Source organism: Ranitomeya imitator, chromosome 5, assembly GCF_032444005.1.
Source record: "Ranitomeya imitator isolate aRanImi1 chromosome 5, aRanImi1.pri, whole genome shotgun sequence".
NCBI lineage: Eukaryota > Metazoa > Chordata > Amphibia > Anura > Dendrobatidae > Ranitomeya > Ranitomeya imitator.
In genome coordinates this window covers 262,336,169-262,355,018 of record NC_091286.1, presented here as the reverse complement: position 1 = coordinate 262,355,018, position 18,850 = coordinate 262,336,169, and the positions used below count along the sequence as shown (strand labels likewise).

Sequence of the window (18,850 nt, the reverse complement as noted above, 5' to 3'; positions counted from 1 at the left end):
CCTATTGTATATCCATTATGGAAAAAAAAATATTACTCGCATATAGTAGCCTATTACTGAGGAGTTATCTCAAGTAAAACGTACAGGGCTTTACAGAGAATGTTATGTGTTGGTTCCAATAAGATGTCAACTATTAGTATCACATAATTAAAACCAGTATTGATTGCACTGTGTAATAATAGTGTGAATTACATAGCAGGGAAGACACACTCTAGAGTTCTCCTTCTTTTTTCCGCAGAGAGTCTATAAATTAGAGCAGTTGTCAGAAAAAAGGTTCATTCTATTGACTGAATTTTCAGTCACTTTCATTCAAAGTGTCCCAGCTGGTGACACTGCTACTGCCTGCATCACTACCGCTCTCCACCAGCGCCAGCGATGCACATTCACGCACCAGTGCAAATAATGTTTCTATGACAGCACGTAACAATTGTAGACAATAATTATGATGACAGGTCAAGCCTTTAATTCATTATGAGTACGTTTTAATGTAAACTAGTACACCACATGTTCTTCATTAAGTTTTACAATAAATTGCTTCTTCATTTGTAGATGCATTGAAGCTCACATACATAGAATTAATAAGCGTGAAGTGGTTGCCAGACGGAACCCACTAAAATGTCATACTTTATTTTCCAGTATATGATATACAAAAGTCTATATTGACAAAATAATAACAAATTCATACTATTAAACAGTTGCACACAAACAGCTAAATGGGAGTGGTGAATGGCAGAGAATTTCCTTAAGCCATAAATCTCATCTGGCACCACCTCATGTGCACTCTTTCAAAGCAAATCATGCCATACAATATTTATACCCAATGTTTATACCCAATGGATGTATATATATACACATCCATATATAGTATGGCATGTTTCCAAATCTTAAATTCAATATATATATATATATAGCACAGAAATTATATAATAAAATTCTAGCTATTTCTACATACATTCAAGATATTGAAAGTATTAAGCAGCACGAATACGGCCTCTTATGTTCAGTTTCCCATTTTCAGTCTTCATTTTATTTTTGCCAGCAAACAATCACTGCGTTAGGGTGATATGGTTCAATAGGTTTTAGGGCCAAATATACACTCGGGTGTAAATATAGACCAAATATATCAACCATTCAATGAAGTTGTCTTGGCAAAGGAAACGTAGACACTGAATAAGAGACCTTTAAGACAAGTGCTCTTAGTTTTTGAGACACAGCAATTGAAAAGTTCCATGAATAGGCTTTATACTGTTCAACAGCATATCACCAATAAGTAAATATTAACCATCACACAACCCATATAATAGGGTAACTTGATGTTTTAGTTAGTGTTGTCAAGTGGTTAAAATGTTATCAAGTTTACATAAGTTTTTTTTTGCAAATTCCTGTAAAAGTTTGCCTAGAGAAGTACTATTTACTGCCACTGCTGATATCACAAGCCAGCTGGTTGACTTGTCTCGCAGTGATTTTCACCGTGCTGGTCTAAACGCGGTGGTAAATATAGAAACACATAAACATGCTTCATTGCAGTTTGCTGTTAGTGCTTCAAATCTTGGCTTCTTGTATTGTCAAATAATAAAGGGCTAACTGCCCTTGTCGTGACACATTCTTACATGTTGTGCTCCTTGCTTATTTTCATGACACTTACAGATGTAAAATCCTTCTCTGACTCATGACCTGCTCCTTGAGCACTTATTGTAAATTCTTTTTTTTAAGGATTCTGTATGCAAATACAGTATCAGATGTTATTTCTATTGTCCATGTGATCTTGTCTTCTTCTCTTCCGATTGTGAAGGACTCGAATACTGTTCCTGACTGTAGGCAGGGGTGGAGAAGAAAGGAAACCCATAATTTTGTAATCCATCGTTGAATAGATTCTGAATGTAGTTAAGAAGATCTGAAGAAAGAGAGAACATGATAACTTAGAAGTAATATAACTTGTACAGCGATACTTTAAGTAATTATTATGCTATGTACATGTACATAGCGCCATGGAATAAATGGCGCTATAAAAATGAATAATAATAATAATGCTATCTTCAATCCAATTCTGTCAGTCCCTACCCCTGATAGGCACCAACCAATGATGACATGTCATGTCACCAAGGAATTACATCAGATGTTTCAAATTCAGAGAAGCAGAGGTGCCAAAACTGTAGGTTCTTGATAAAAACTTGAACTTTAGTCCATATTGTTTAAAGCAGAATGACAAAGCAGGAAACATTTCTGCCATAATTGGCCCTTCTCCAGCCTAAAAAAATTGCATCAGATGTTTCAACATGTCCTCACTGGAGCTAGGTGAACAGAGACCAACAGGAAACCAGAGAAACTTATAGACTGCATGTAGAGTTAACTTGTCAACAGCTAAATTTATTTTAATTTATGTTAAGATACATTAGGAAACTGTGAATAAGCTCTTTCAAAATGTGATCTTAAAATAGTGTTTCAATTTCAGACATTAAGGGTCAATTTAATAAGAATGGCAGTGTTTTAAAGTAACTGCAAAGTAAAGGAGATTTCCAAAATCTCAATCACGTTACATATTTCTTTTTTTGCCTGTGTGTTGTTTGAACTGTGGTGTTTTTTTTTGCCAATTCTTTTTGCAGTTTTTCCAAACTGAAAACAAAATGCCATAGCCATAGTCTGCACTTTTCATGCAACCTATCAAAAATGCTATTTCTGAATCTTCTCTGTAATAACTATTTCTAACATTGATTGTTGATGATTTTTTCTTGTCCTATTGAGAAGCCTAGGAAAAAAATAGATAAAAAAGCCATAACCATAGCATTTATATTGATCTAAAGCAGCAAAAAGTATGAAAAAGGACAAACTCGTGAACCCCCTCAATATAATGTTTGTAGTGTGTTAATATTGTGTTTAATTACTCTCTATTACCCAACTGATATAATCTGTCTGCAGCATTTATTGCTGAAAAAAAAATTATGAATCCACCCTAGGGGTATGTGTACACGGTTCTTATAGACACTGACATACCCGCTGAGTTTTTGCTATAGGAAGACGCTTCAGGAAAATGCCAGTGGGATTTTTTTCTGAAGTCTCTACTTCGGCATTTACATTTTTTGCAGCAGCTTTGCTGCCAGCATCTTTTGTTAACTACATACAATAAATGTTGCTAGAAGAACAGACAGGACACTATACCTTAAGAGGTAAAATGAAGCCAAAAAGATTGAATATTGATGTGCATATGTTTATTCTGTTTATATTTTATGAAGCGCTTTTTCAGGCAGGATCCAGGCGGAAAAAGACGCTGTGTGCACATAACCTAAGAAAGCAATTTTTTTTCTCATTTGTTCATATCTTGCATTCAGCGCTTCTATCACGAGGTTCCAATACAGGCACAAAATCACTTTTTGTTTTCTAAAACAATGAGAAATGTTCTAACAGTGATCTGTATTTCGTTTTGAAGAGATTTCTCCTTTATGTTTCCAAGGTGAACTGTTGTTGGCAGATTTATTTATTTTTTTCCTTAGTAACAAGGCTTAGTATACAATATCACTACTGTAGTAAATTCTCTGTTAGACATGTGAACGTCAAGAAGACAAGTCGAACAGGCGGATGAGCTTAGTTTTGGTATTACTGTGACAGATTAAATAAAAATGTTCCTGCTTCATGACAAGTGAATTGGTGGCACAATCTGAAAAGACTATTCCCATGTCTATCCAGTGCTATAATACAAAGTTAAGCGCAAGCTATAATTGACAGGGTTTCTGTCACTTTACTCTATGAATTACTTTGAGTGAGTGATGATAAAAAAAAGAACAAAAAATAGGATTCTGAATGAATAAGCTAAAAAGTTAAAGTTTAAGGTCAAATTAAATTATATTTCAATTGGATAAAGATGTGATATTGCATTTCCTCTGAGATTAGCACAATGTAATTCTAAAGCCAAAGATCAAATCAAAGATTATGGTCCACGTTGACAAGTATTGCTAGATTAGGTACTGTACTATGGAAATCCAATGATGGGTTTATCCACTGGATTATTCAACAACTTATTAGTTATGATTCATTAGAAGAGAAAAGAACCTTCCTAGGGCACCTAAGATTATCTAGGAATTTCTCTTCCAATACTTCCCCTACAATTGTAGCTGGAATAAAGCTTTGGAGGAATAAAAATATAGGATATAAACTAGTCCCCTTTAGATTGGATAGTGTTCCGCTCGAAACACTGCAGTATGCCATCCCATTCCTTAAGCTAGATGATTGGATAGAAAGAGGAATAACTCGATTGGGGAACTTGATGCAAGCTAATGCTCTGTCTACAATTTCTTTACTGGTGGATAAATATAGCATTAATAAGAGAGACTTTTTCAAACATGTTCAAATTAGACATTTTATGAACAGTATGAATAATAGGTCAGAAAGCTTAAAATCTGATTATGAATACATTTTTTCTATTGATAGGGACTCTTCTAAAGGGATTTCTAGAGCATATGAAGCTGTAAATTCTTTCATTGAGCTTAAATCTTTGCCTTTTGTTACAAGGAGTGAAAGAGGCTTAGGCTGTACTTTTACCCAGCAAGAATGGTCACAGGCATTCCAGATAGACAAAAAGTCTTCACATTGCATAAACCATTTGGAAACCTCTAGGAAGATCTCAATAAGATATTCCCACAAAGATCAGGTTTATGTTGGAGGTGTCAATCAGAGGTGGGTGATTTGTTGCATATTTGGTGGTCATGTCCCCTAATCCGCACTTACTGCTTACAGATTTATAGTTTGATTTTAGTGGTACCGGGACATGACATAGTGTGGGATCCTGCAACAGCTTTATTATCTCTGAAATTGGAGTGACTCCAATACAAGGACGCAGGAATTAAAAGCCACATCTTTATAGCTACAAGAGTTAATATAGCAAAGAATTGGAAAAGTGTTACAATTCCTTCACTGCAAGAGACAATGTGAAAAATTAATTATAATTATATTATGGGACACATGATAGCCAGTCACCTAGGTTAAACAATTTAAAGTTATCTGGGAATAATGGTTTATTTACTCGAAGTACTCTTGTAATTTATTATTATTATTATTATTATTATTATTATTATTATTATACCTTTTTATAGCACCATTTATTCCATGGCGCTTTACATGTGAATAGGGCAAATATAGACAAGTACAGTAAACATGAGTAAAACAAGGCACACACAAGTACAGGAGGAGAGAGGACCCTGCCCACGAGGGCTCACAGTCTACAGGGGATAGAAATGAAAAATCCTAACATAAATATCCATTATATGTTTACAATTAGGCAGCATAGAATACCTGATGTTTGTTATGTAACATTACAAATTGTCAAGGTGAGCACTTCATAACTGACATTACCAAAAAAGAGCAATTATTGGTGTTATTTGTGTAAGTCTGGGTTATTGTTAAAAATTCTCTGGTTCCTTGTAAGGAAGTAGTTTCAAATATTGACCAAATCTTGTACTATTGGTTAATGATTGCAATTATGTGAATGGCTGTTGTCAATGTATCTTCTTACTCTGGAACCAATAAAGTTTATGTTATAAAAAAAAGAAGAGAAAAGAACACATTTTGAAACCACTATAATAGCATAACTTTACCTTCTCCTAACTGCTTAAGACTATTGAATCCATCAAAGAAAAGGTTTTGTAAGTTGTCAAAAAGATCTGAAAGATATCAAAGAGTTGCTGTTTTAAATTTTTAACTAGCATTAAAACAGCAATGGCAAATTAAAATCATCTACAAGTGTCAAAATTGGTATTTTATACCATGGTTACAATGCAGAGTTTCATTACCTTCCCTAAACTTAGTTAGTTTGTCAAGTCCATCATAGAAGAGACTTTGAAAATATTGAGAAATCCCTGAAAGATAAAATGGTTTGTGAGTCTTTAACCCCTTCAAGACCCAGCCTATTTTGACCTTAAAGACCTTGCCGTTTTTTGCAATTCTGACCAGTGTCCCTTTATGAGGTAATAACTCAGGAACGCTTCAACGGATCCTAGCGGTTCTGAGATTGTTTTTTCGTGACATATTGGGCTTCATGTTAGTGGTAAATTTAGGTCAATAAATTCTGCATTTATTTGTGATAAACACGGAAATTTGGCGAAAATTTTGAAAATTTCGCAATTTTCACATTTTTAATTTTTATTCTGTTAAACCAGAGAGATATGTGACACAAAATAGTTAATAAATAACATTTCCCACATGTTTACTTTACATCAGCACAATTTTGGAAACAAAATTTTTTTTTGTTAGGAAGTTATAAGGGTTAAAATTTGACCAGCGATTTGTCATTTTTACAACGAAATTTACAAAACCATTTTTTTTAGGGACCACCTCACATTTGAAGTCAGTTTGAGGGGTCTATATGGCTGAAAATACCCAAAAGTGACACCATTCTAAAAACTGCACCCCTCAAGGTACTCAAAACCACATTCAAGAAGTTTATTAACCCTTCAGGTGCTTCACAGCAGCAGAAGCAACATGGAAGGAAAAAATGAACATTTAACTTTTTAGTCACAAAAATTATCTTTTAGCAACAATTTTTTTATTTTCCCAATGGTAAAAGGAGAAACTGAACCACGAAAGTTGTTGTCCAATTTGTCCTGAGTACGCTGATACCTCATATGTGGGGGTAAACCACGGTTTGGGCGCACGGCAGGGCTTGGAAGGGAAGGAGCGCCATTTGACTTTTTGAATCAAAAATTGGCTCCACTCTTTAGCGGACACCATGTCACGTTTGGAGAGCCCCCGTGTGCCTAAAAATTGGAGCTCCCCCACAAGTGACCCCATTTTGGAAACTAGACGCCCCAAGGAACTTATCTAGATGCATAGTGAGCACTTTGAACCCCCAGGTGCTTCACAAATTGATCCGTAAAAATGAAAAAGTACTTTTTTTTCACAAAAAAATTCTTTTAGCCTCAATTTTTTCATTTTCACATGGGCAACAGGATAAAATGGATCCTAAAATGTGTTGGGCAATTTCTCCTGAGTACAGCAATACCTCACATGTGGGGGTAAACCACTGTTTGGGCACATGGTAAGGCTCGGAAGGGAAGGAGCGCCATTTGACTTTTTGAATGAAAAATTATTTCCATCGTTAGCGGACACCATGTCGCGTTTGGATAGCTCCTGTGTGCCTAAACATTGGCGCTCCCCCACAAGTGACCCCATTTTGGAAACTAGACCCCCCAAGGAACTTATTTAGATGCCTAGTGAGCACTTTAAACCCTCAGGTGCTTCACAAATTGATCTGTAAAAATGAAAAAGTACTTTTTTTTCACAAAAAAATTATTTTCGCCTCAATTTTTTCATTTTCACATGGGCAGTAGGATAAAATGGATCATAAAATTTGTTGGGCAATTTCTCCCGAGTACGCCGATACCTCATATGTGGGGGTAAACCACTGTTTGGGCACACGGCAGGGCTCGGAAGGGAAGGCGCGCCATTTGACTTTTTGAATGGAAAATTAGCTCCAATTGTTAGCGGACACCATGTCGCGTTTGGAGAGCCCCCTGTGTGCCTAAACATTGGAGCTCCCCCACAAGTGACCCCATTTTGGAAACTAGACCCCCCAAGGAACTTATCTAGATGCATATTGAGCACTTTAAACCCCCAGGTGCTTCACAGAAGTTTATAACGCAGAGCCATGAAAATAAAAAATAATTTTTCTTTCCTCAAAAATGATTTTTTAGCCTGGAATTTCCTATTTTGCCAAGGATAATGGGAGAAATTGGACCCCAAATATTGTTGTCCAGTTTGTCCTGAGTACGCTGATACCCCATATGTGGGGGTAAACCACTGTTTGGGCGCACGGCAGGGCTCGGAAGGGATGGCACGCCATTTGGCTTTTTAAATGGAAAATTAGCTCCAATCATTAGCGGACACCATGTCACGTTTGGAGAGCCCCTGTGTGCTTAAACATTGGAGATCCCCCAGAAATGACACCATTTTGGAAACTAGACCCCCAAAGGAACTAATCTAGATGTGTGGTGAGGACTTTGAACCCCCAAGTGCTTCACAGAAGTTTATAACGCAGAGCCATGAAAATAAAAAAAAAAATTATTTTCTCAAAAATGATCTTTTAGCCTGCAATTTTTTATTTTCCCAAGGGTAACAGGAGAAATTTGACCCCAAAAGTTGTTGTCCAGTTTCTCCTGAGTACGCTGATAAACCATATGTGGGGGTAAATCACTGTTTGGGCACATGCCGGGGCTCGGAAGTGAAGTAGTGACGTTTTGAAATGCAGACTTTGATGGAATGCTCTGTGGGCGTCACGTTGCGTTTGCAGAGCCCCTGATGTGGCTTAACAGTAGAAACCCCCCACAAGTGACCCCATTTTGGAAACTAGACCCCCAAAGGAACTTATCTAGATGTGTGGTGAGCACTTTGAACCCCCAAGTGCTTCATAGAAGTTTATAATGCAGAGCCGTGAAAATAATAAATACGTTTTCTTTCCTCAAAAATAATTATTTAGCCCAGAATTTTTTAATTTTCCCAAGGGTAACAGGAGAAATTTGACCCCAAAAGTTGTTGTCCAGTTTCTCCTGAGTACGGTGATACCCCATATGTGGGGGTAAACTACTGTTTGGGCACATGCCGGGGCTTGGAATTGAAGTAGTGACGTTTTGAAATGCAGACTTTGATGGAATGCTCTGCGGGCGTCACGTTGCGTTTGCAGAGCCCCTGATGTGCCTAAACAGTAGAAACCCCCCACAAGTGACCCCATTTTGGAAACTAGACCCTGAAAGGAACTTATCTAGATGTGTGGTGAGCACTTTGAACCCCCAAGTGCTTCATAGAAGTTTATAATGCAGAGCCGTGAAAATAATAAATACGTTTTCTTTCCTCAAAAATAATTATTTAGCCCAGAATTTTTTATTTTCCCAAGGGTTACAGGAGAAATTGGACCCCAAAAGTTGTTGTCCAGTTTCTCCTGAGTACGCTGATACCCCATATGTGGGGGTAAACCACTGTTTGGGCACACGTCGGGGCTCAGAAGGGAAGTAGTGACTTTTGAAATGCAGACTTTGATGGAATGGTCTGCGGGTGTCACGCTGCGTTTGCAGAGCCCCTGGTGTGCCTAAACAGTAGAGACCCCCCACAAGTGACCCCATTTTAGAAACTAGACCCCCCAAGGAACTTATCTAGATATGTGGTGAGCACTTTGAACCCCCAAGTGCTTCACAGACGTTTACAACGCAGAGCCGTGAAAATAAAAAATCATTTTTCTTTCCTCAAAAATTATGTTTTAGCAAGCATTTTTTTAGATTCACAAGGGTAACAGGAGAAATTGGACCCCAGTAATTGTTGCGCAGTTTGTCCTGAGTATGCTGGTACCCCATATGTGGGGGTAAACCACTGTTTGGGCACACGTCAGGGCTCGGAAGTGAGGGAGCACCATTTGACTTTTTGAATACGAGATTGGCTGGAATCAATGGTGGCGCCATGTTGCGTTTGGAGACCCCTGATGTGCCTAAACAGTGGTAACCCCTCAATTCTAACTCCAACACTAACCCCAACACACCCCTAACCCTAATCCCAACTGTAGCCATAATCCTAATCACAACCCTAACCCCAACACACCCCTAACCACAACACTAACCCCAACACACCCCTAACCCTAACCACAACCCTAATTCCAACCCTAACCCTAAGGCTATGTGCCCACGTTGCGGATTCGTGTGAGATATTTCCGCACCATTTTTGAAAAATCTGCGGGTAAAAGGCACTGTGTTTTACCTGCGGATTTTCCGCGGATTTCCAGTGTTTTTTGTGCGGATTTCACCTGCGGATTCCTATTGAGGAACAGGTGTAAAACGCTGCGGAATCCGCACAAAGAATTGACATGCTGCGGAAAATACAACGCAGCGTTCCCGCGCGGTATTTTCCGCACCATGGGCACAGCGGATTTGGTTTTTCATATGTTTACATGGTACTGTAAACGTGATGGAAAACTGCTACGAATCCTCAGCCAAATCCGCACCATGTGCACATAGCCTAATTCTAAAGGTATGTGCACACGCTGCGGATCCGCAGCAGTTTCCCATGAGTGTACAGTTCAATGTAAACCTATGGGAAACAAAAATCGCTGCACACATGCTGCGGAAAAACTGCACGGAAACGCAGCGGTTTACATTCCGCAGCATGTCACTTCTTTGTGCGGATTCCGCAGCGGTTTTACAACTGCTCCAATAGAAAATCGCAATTGTAAAACCGCAGTGAAATGCGCAGAAAAAAACGCGGTAAATCCGCCATAAATCCTCAGCGGTTTAGCACTGCGGATTTATCAAATCCGCAGCGGAAAAATCCGCAGAGGACCAGAATACGTGTGCACATTCCTAACCCTAACCCTAGCCCTAACCCTAACCCTAACCCTACCCCTAACCCTAACCCTACCCCAAACCCTACCCCTAACCCTAACCCTACCCCTACCCCTACCCCTAGCCCTAACCTTAACCCTAACCCTGCCCCTAACCCTAACCCTATTCTAACATTAGTGGAAAAAAAAAAATTCTTTATTTTTTTATTGTCCCTATGGGGGTGACAAAGGGGGGGGGGGGGGTCATTTATTATTTTTTTTATTTTGATCACTGAGATAGATTATATCTCAGTGATCAAAATGCACTTTGGAACGAATCTGCCGGCCGGCAGATTCGGCGGGCGCACTGCGTATGCGCCCGCCATTTTGGAAGATGGCGGCACCCGGGAGAAGACGGACGGGACCACGGCTGGATCGGTAAGTATGATAGGGTGGGGGGGACCACGGGGGGGGGGATCGGAGCACGGGGGGGGGAATCGGAGCGCGGGAGGGGTGGAACTGAGCGCGGGGGGCGTGGAACGGAGCACGGGGGGGCTGGAATGGAGCACGGGGGGGTTGAACGGAGCACGGGGGGGGTGGATCGGAGTGCAGGGGGGGTGATTGGAGCACGGGGGGGTGATTGGAGCACGGGGGAGCGGACACGAGCACGGGGGGGAGCGGAGCACTGGACGGAGGGGAGCCGGAGCAGTGTACCGGCCAGATCGGGGGGGTGGGGGGGCGATCGGAGGGGTGGGGTGGGGGCACACTAGTATTTCCAGCCATGGCCGATGATATTTCAGCATCGGCCATGGCTGGATTGTAATATTTCACCCGTTATAATGGGTGAAATATTACAAATCGCTCTGATTGGCAGTTTCACTTTCAACAGCCAATCAGAGCGATCGTAGCCACGAGGGGGTGAAGCCACCCCCCCTGGGCTAAACTACCACTCCCCCTGTCCCTGCAGATCGGGTGAAATGGGAGTTAACCCTTTCACCCGATCTGCAGGGACGCGATCTTTCCATGACGCCGCATAGGCGTCATGGGTCGGAATGGCACCGACTTTCATGACGCCTACGTGGCGTCAAAGGTCGGGAAGGGGTTAAAACATTTAGGCATGAGAAAATCTTTTTTTTTTTATAAAGAAATGCCATGTTAAGAAATGTTAAATACAATAAGAAATATGACATTTGACATTAAGCTTAATCTTTAGAATTATACAGGTTCTTCTCACAGAATTAAAATAGCATCAAAAAGTTAATTCATTTCAGTTGTTCAATGCAAAACGTGAAGCTTGTATATTATATAGAGTAATTGCTATCAGAGTGATGTATTTCAAGTGTTTATTTCTGTTAATGTTGATGATTATGGCTTACAGCCAATGAAAACCCAAAAGTGATTATCTCAGTAAATTAGAATAATCAACAAAAAACATCTGCAAAGGCTTCCCAAGCATTTAAAAAGGTCCCTTAAGGTACCGTCTCACAGTGGCACTTTGGTCGCTATGACGGCACGATCCGTGACGCTCCAGCGTCACTCCATTATCGCTCCAGCGTCTTAGACTGCGGTCACACTTCGCAATGCACGGCGCTGGAGCGATAATTTCATGACTTATTTGTGATGTAGAATCAGCAGAGGAGGTGGAGAATATCGTGCACACCTTTGTTACACGATGCGATCATGCCGCCACAGCGGGACACTTGACGACGAAAGAAAGTTTCAAATGATCTGCTACGACGTACGATTCTCAGCGGGGTCCCTGATCGCAGTAGCGTGTTAGACACAGCGAGATCGTAAGTATATCGCTGGAACGACACGGATAGTGCCGTCGTAGCAACCAAAGTGCCACTGTGAGACGGTACCCTAAGTCTGTTTCATTAGGCTCCAAAATCAAGGGAAGACAGCTGACTTGACAGATATCCAGAAGTCAATCATTGACACACTCCACAAGGAGGGTAAGCCACAAAAGGTCATTGCTAAAGAACCAAGGCTGTTCACAGAGTGTTGTATCCAAACACATTAATGGAAAGTTGAGTAAAAGGAAAAAAAAAGTGTGGTAGGAAAAGGTGCTCAAGCAACCGAGATAACTGCAGCCTTGAAAGGATTGTTAAGAAAAGGGCCATTCAAAAATTTGGGGGAGATTCACAAAGAGTGGACTGCTGCTGGAGTAATTGCTTGAAGAGCCAAGACACACAGATGTATCAAGGACATGTGATACAAGTGTTGCATTCCTTCTGTCAAGCCACTCATGAGCAGAAGCGTCTTACCTCGGCCAAAGAGAAAAAGAACTGGACTGTTGTTCAGTGGTCCAAGGTGTTTTTTTTTCAGATGAAAGCAAATTTTGCATTTTATTTGAAAATCAAGGTCCCAGAGTCTAGAGGAAGAGTGGAGAGGTGCATAATCCAAGCTGCTTGAGGTTTATTGTGATGTTTCCACAATCAGTGATGGCTTGGGGAGCCATATCATCTGCTGGTGTAGGTCCACTATGTTTTATCAAGACCAAAGTCAATGCAGCCATCTACCAGGACATTTTAGAGCACATCATGCTTCCCTCTGCCTAAAAGTTTTTTTGGAAATGGAAATTTAATTCTCTAGCAGGACTAGGTACCTGTCCACACTGCCAAAAGTACCAATACCTTGTGTAAAAACAACAGTATCACTGTGATTGATTGGCCAGCAGACTTTGCCTGACCTTAACCCCATAGAAAATCTTTGGGGTATTGTCAAGAGAAAGATGAGAGACACCAGACCCAAAAATGCAGACAAGCTGAAAGCTGCCATCAAATCAACCTGGGCTTCCATAACACCTCAGCAAAGCCACAGGCTGATTGTCGCCATGCCATGCCGCAATGATGCAGTAATTGATGCAAAAGGAGCCCCTACTAAGTATTGAGTGCATTTACTGAACATACATTTCAGTAGGCCAACATTTCAGATTTTAAAATAATTTTTCAAGCTGGTGTTATAAAGTATTCTAATTTACTTAGATTATAACTTTTTGGTTTTCATTGGTTGTCAGCCATAATCATCAACATTCACAGAAATAAACACTTGAAATAGATCTCTCTGTTTGTAGTGTCTCTATATAATACGAGTTTCACTTTTTGTATTGAAGAACTGAAAAAAAATAACTTTTTGAAGATATTCTAATTTTGTGAGAAGCACCTGTTCATTTAAACTAAACCTTTTACTCATTTTTTTCCTATTTTTAAACTGAATAGTTAAAAAAATGGGGTTGAAGAGCTGATTAAAACAATTTTTATTTCTCCACTTCTATACCAAAAAGGTCCACACTTTGGACTGAAACGTCGCACATGGGCCAATAAAATACTCTTATTTTCTCTACTGGAGTGCTGCCTTCATCTTTCTGGACAATAGCATGAGGTTTGGTACAGTATATACCTGGAAGGATTTTTTGCACCCTCTGTCTTCTTTTGGTGCTGCTTTTTGTTTTCTTTTTCTACACTTCTATACCAAGATATGGTCCTTTGAAGTTTAGGGCATCCAATATGCAAATTTAACCTTCAACCAAGAGGGCAGTAATAGAGATTCTTCTCTGTGGCTTTTACTCTTTCCCCTGTGTGAAACTACTTAATAAAAAAAAACATTGTAAAGTGGAAAAAAAAAAATCCCATTGGAAAGGTCAAAACAAGTATTTTCAGCATGATTTGGTGAGACTTGATGTTTCTCACAGAAAACTTTTCACTCCAGTTCCTTCCTGCCATTAAAGCACTAGGAGAGAAGAGCTGTGTGGGAAGCATTAGGAGCAGTGAAGTTGATTGAGGGAGAAACGTTTGTTACCTGCAAGGTTCTGGACCTCTGGTATTGGAGAATAAGGAGACTGATGAAATGTCCGCATGCCTATAGTAAGTACCGAGCATTATATGTGAAAAACACTGTTACCACAATGGACTGCAATGCTCAGGCACTCTCACGCAGATGCGTTATTCCCCTCCTGTCATTGTAATGGCAGCAAGATGTGGGGAGTGAAGAATTCTCAGCATGGCCTAGTGAAGAATATGAAGTCTCATCAGATTACACTGAAAATGCCTGTTTTGACCTTCTCATGGCTTTAATTTCTTTAATCTTCTAAGATTTTGCCTTCTTATGATTGGGAGTGTAATTCAATGGAAAAAGTAAGAGAAGAATCTCTGTTACCTATCCTTTGGTTGAAGGGGAAATATGCATATTGTGCTCTTTGAATTCATAAGCACTAGTGATGAGCGAATATACTCGTTACTCGAGATTTCTCGAGCACGCTCGGGGGTCCTCCGAGTATAAAAAAATAAATACATACTGTATGCTGTAACTACCAAAAACATTAATTGCAAGATTGTTAACATTTTAACAGACAGAAAATTCCTTTAAAGGGAACCAGTCGTGAGAAAAAAGCCTATATACCTGCAGATGCAGGTTCAGTCACTGCTGTGTGCACGGAGAACAGTGGCTGTAACTGCATCCACGGCATTGACTGACAGCAGCTCAGCATTAGGGCTGGCTGTCAGTCAGTGCATGGGGCATCGTTACAGTCGCTGCTCTCTATACACAAAGCGGTGACTGAACCCTGGCTGGCACCACCAGTGCGACTGAATGCTATTGGGGGGAATAATATTAATTGTCTCAGCAATGGGGCTCAAAGTACGGGTGCTGGAGAGTGTCAGAACGATATTAACCTGCAGCTTAACCCCGTATCTGCAGATCTTTAGCATTTTTTCACATTTCCTTGTGAAGACATACATTATACATCATACATTATGCAGGCAGCTCAATCATTTTATGGTGAAACATTTAATGTTTCCCACAAATTTTGCTAACCTCCAGATCATAGAAAAGAAGAAAACTGAAGAAAGTAACAAAGTCTGTAAAATGGACACATGTAATAGCAATTTCATCCACAATTATTTTTTTTAACTTAATTTAACTTCAGTGCAGGATCAATTTTATTATATACACTGCATAATAAAAAAAATAACAAATCCATAAAAACTATACACCAACACTCTATGATTAATAAAAGCAATGGAAAATACCTTCTATAAAATCAGAAGCTTTCTCAACTCCACTGTAGAAGAGATCTTTGAAGAAGTGAAGAATATCTGATGGATTTAAGTTAATACATAGTAAGTAGGTAGTAAATAGAAAGCAAATACAAAATATATATATATTCCAACATAATTGCATGGAAGGAATTTGAAGGTAAAATACACACATATTGATATGTAGTTTTATGGGAGAATATTTAGAACACCTTAGGTCCTATTCAGCAAAGCTTTTATGCCATTATTCTGGTATAAAAAGCTTTGAAAGTAGTGAACAAAAATTTTGCAACTTATGGTCTTCTCACACTTTTTTTGCCCAGCTCTCACAAGGTGGGTGGAATTTGAATAGAATAGGTCTTGCAACTCCTGCTCATCAATTCAAGATGAACGGTGGAGTTCCTTACGTCAAAAACCTTACTCCAATCCATGACTGGAAAAATATTTGTGACAAGGAGCAGAGGAAGGTGTTCCCAACTCGTCCCGCCATTCTGATTAATTAAGAGGAATGTGCTTTTTAATGAATCAGGAGCGCCTGACTATGAACACCCCCTCCAGACTGGTCTTGAAGAATCGTGGTTCATGAGTCTAATGGTTGGTCTCAATGAACCATTGACAGCCTACTCTATAAGTATATAGACAGAAATCACTGGCAATCACTGAGCAAGCGTTACAACTGGAATTATAAGTCTGGAGTTAGTAGGGATATCAATAAAATACAAGTTCAACTGTACTTGTGTGAAATAAACAAACCTGCACCTGGTGCTCAGCCATTCCTACTCTAGCGTTAAAATATAAGGCAGTTTAGTAAATCTGTGAGGTTACCCACAATGTTGCCTATCTCTATAGTTATCTGCATACAGTATATCCTGTTTTGCAAATACCATAACCCATCTTTAGTTGGTATAAATAAATGTAGTTTAATTCCATTCATATTCATTACTCATGGGAGAATTTGTGCAACTCTCATTCTAAGGTTGTGATTTGAATAGCTGATGAGAACTTAGAAAATAATTACAGATGTAGGACACAAGTTTGCCTCGACCATCACCAGAGAGCACCTAAGGGTGCAACGTGTATATTACTCTGAGGCAATCCTTCCGTGTCTACAGTGGGACAGCATTTTAGCAGCTGTGCCATCCATTCCAGTACTTTCTCATCTCCTATTTTGGAAAGGCAACTTTTTACAACTTGCCCCAGGCAATCAAAAGACTAGAAACTATCTTGTAAGCACCAGAAATCAAAAATCAGGCATAGATAATTTAACTCATGGAATGAAGGTGAGGTGGAAAAGAGGCAGTTTTTAGAATTTTGTAAGAAAAAAAGATATTGTGCAAATATAATATATCATGTGTCCCTGTTTTACAGCCTAGAACCAATTTGCATTCATATATGTAAAATAAAACTATGTAAACTCAGCTTCTAGTATAATGCAGTGTCCAGTATTTCTATAAGAATATCTCTTCAGTAGGGAATTCTTCTGCTCTAATTTATCATACAAAAATAACATGTTTTGTGCATGTTGCTATCATATTTACCGTATATATCAAATTAAGACACTCCATTACTATTTTCACTGTCAGTATACTGAATGTCTGTGTATTGTGGCATATTATTTTACTAACCTATGCTAATCCTTTAATCTACACCAATAAAACATGTTCCTAATTTTTTTTCCTCTTGATATAGTTCAACACCTGCTGGGTTACATATTAGCTGACTTCTCGACATTTTTCTAGAACAATATTTTTGAAAACAGAGTTTATGATGGGGATGAGCTGAGCTGGATTTAGAAAGCATTTACCTTCTCCAAACTGAGTAATTTTATTGAGTCCGTCATAGAAAAGAGTTTTCATATACTGATGAACATCTGAAAGAAAATATTATTTCAGTGTAGTGTATTAACTGCAATATTAATGGGAAATGGGTATGTTAAAAAAAAAAGTTATTAACTTGCATATATGGAGAAAATCTGCATGTTAATAGTATTCTAGAGTTGTATGGCTACCGCACAGAAAGCCCAGCTACCGATAGGAAATTAACTTTTTTCCTCTCGGCAACCTCTGGCTTTCAGTCATAAAGGTGCAGCCGGCACAGCTTCAGTCTTTGCTCAGTACATAGTGAGCTGCAGCTGTTTTCACGCCTCGACACTGAATGACAGCCGGTACAGTAGTCCATCTGCGCAGAGCTGGCTATCAGTCAGTGCTGAGACATGGTGACAGCCTCCGCTCACTGTGAACTGAGTGGTGACTGAAGCCATGCCTCTATGACTGAAAGCTGGAAGCTGGCTGAATGAATAAAGTTAATTTCCTCTCGATAGCTGGGTTTTCAGCATGGTGACCGTACAGCTTTAGAATGGTATTAAACTGCAAGTTAACACCATATCTGCAAACTAATAGCAGTTTTTTACACAACAGGTTCACATTTAATATTATATGAACTTGTACTAAAGTAATTTAAAACAAACCAATTCTAATACATGAGATCAGGTTAGGTAAATGGTTAGAAATAGCTGGAATTTTCCAGTCCTTGCTTCTTTCATTATATTAGAGGGCTAAAATATCTTCTTTTAATTGACTGAACTTGTTACATCCAGCATAAAACTTTGTGAAAGTAGTTAAGAAAGCGTAAAAGGAAGGAAACTGCATTTTATATTAAACATGACATTTACAATGTGCTCTCCATTCATTTGTTTAATAAATGCATACTATAACTCATTCTACAATATTTTAGATATGTTTAATACAAATGGGAACTTGATTGTTTTCACTAATTAAAACCAGACACAAATACATATTATTTTGTTTTCTATAGTATATTTTCCCAGTTGTAGATTTTCTTTTGTGCATGATTATGAGAACCACCATATTGCCTGAGTTCCAGCTTCAGTTAATTTCAATACAGATAAATGTTTTACTGTAACTCCGAGAATAATAGGAACTGGTGGACTCTTTACTTCTGTGAAGATATTCTCTAGGCATACGTTGTGAACTGTGCAGAGGTTATGTACAGGAAGGGATAAGTTACAACCTTTATTGTCAGCGATATAGAAAATCTGAGAAAAAAGACATCATTTTTTAAAAACGTGTAGGGAGGAAGAAGAGGAATTGAGAAACTGCTCTCTGCAATAGAAGATTTCGTCAAAGAAGAGTCATGGCTCGAAGAATAATTTGTAGAAGTCTGGGCTGGTTGGAGAAGATGAAGAAAGACAACTACTCCGATCAAAGAAGACATCAAGACATTACCTTTGTGTCACTAGATGTAATTGTGTATTTACCTGACTGTGTTAAGTCAGTACTGTATTCTCTTGCATGTTTTCCTATGTTAACTGAATTTAAAACAAAGTATCCATCTAGAACCAGCATTATTAAGATCTTAACAATACTCCTGATATCACTAGCCCAAAAGCTACACCATCCCCCAATAGATTGCCTGACCAGTTCAATTGGATTCACAGTGAGGCAATAGACAACTGTGCTTCTGATGCATTACTGTGTATTCAAACGTACCGGTCTGCCATTGGGGAATA

At 39.0% G+C, this 18,850-nt stretch overlaps 1 protein-coding gene across 25 annotated transcripts in view; it reads right to left on the bottom strand.

Moving 5' to 3' along the window:
• Positions 1–857: 857 nt before the first annotated feature.
• Positions 858–18,850, bottom strand: part of LOC138637428 (titin homolog) — a 1,151,517-nt gene continuing 1,133,524 nt past the window's right edge. For all 25 annotated transcript variants that reach the window (XM_069726100.1, XM_069726106.1, XM_069726124.1 and 22 more), the window contains 5 exons: positions 17,126–17,191; positions 15,316–15,381; positions 5,781–5,846; positions 5,586–5,651; positions 858–1,894 (listed from right to left, as the gene is read on the bottom strand). In XM_069726100.1, the coding sequence (XP_069582201.1) occupies positions 1,749–1,894; positions 5,586–5,651; positions 5,781–5,846; positions 15,316–15,381; positions 17,126–17,191 (410 nt within the window). In that variant the 3' untranslated portion in view covers positions 858–1,748. The remainder of the gene's footprint in view (positions 1,895–5,585; positions 5,652–5,780; positions 5,847–15,315; positions 15,382–17,125; positions 17,192–18,850) is intronic.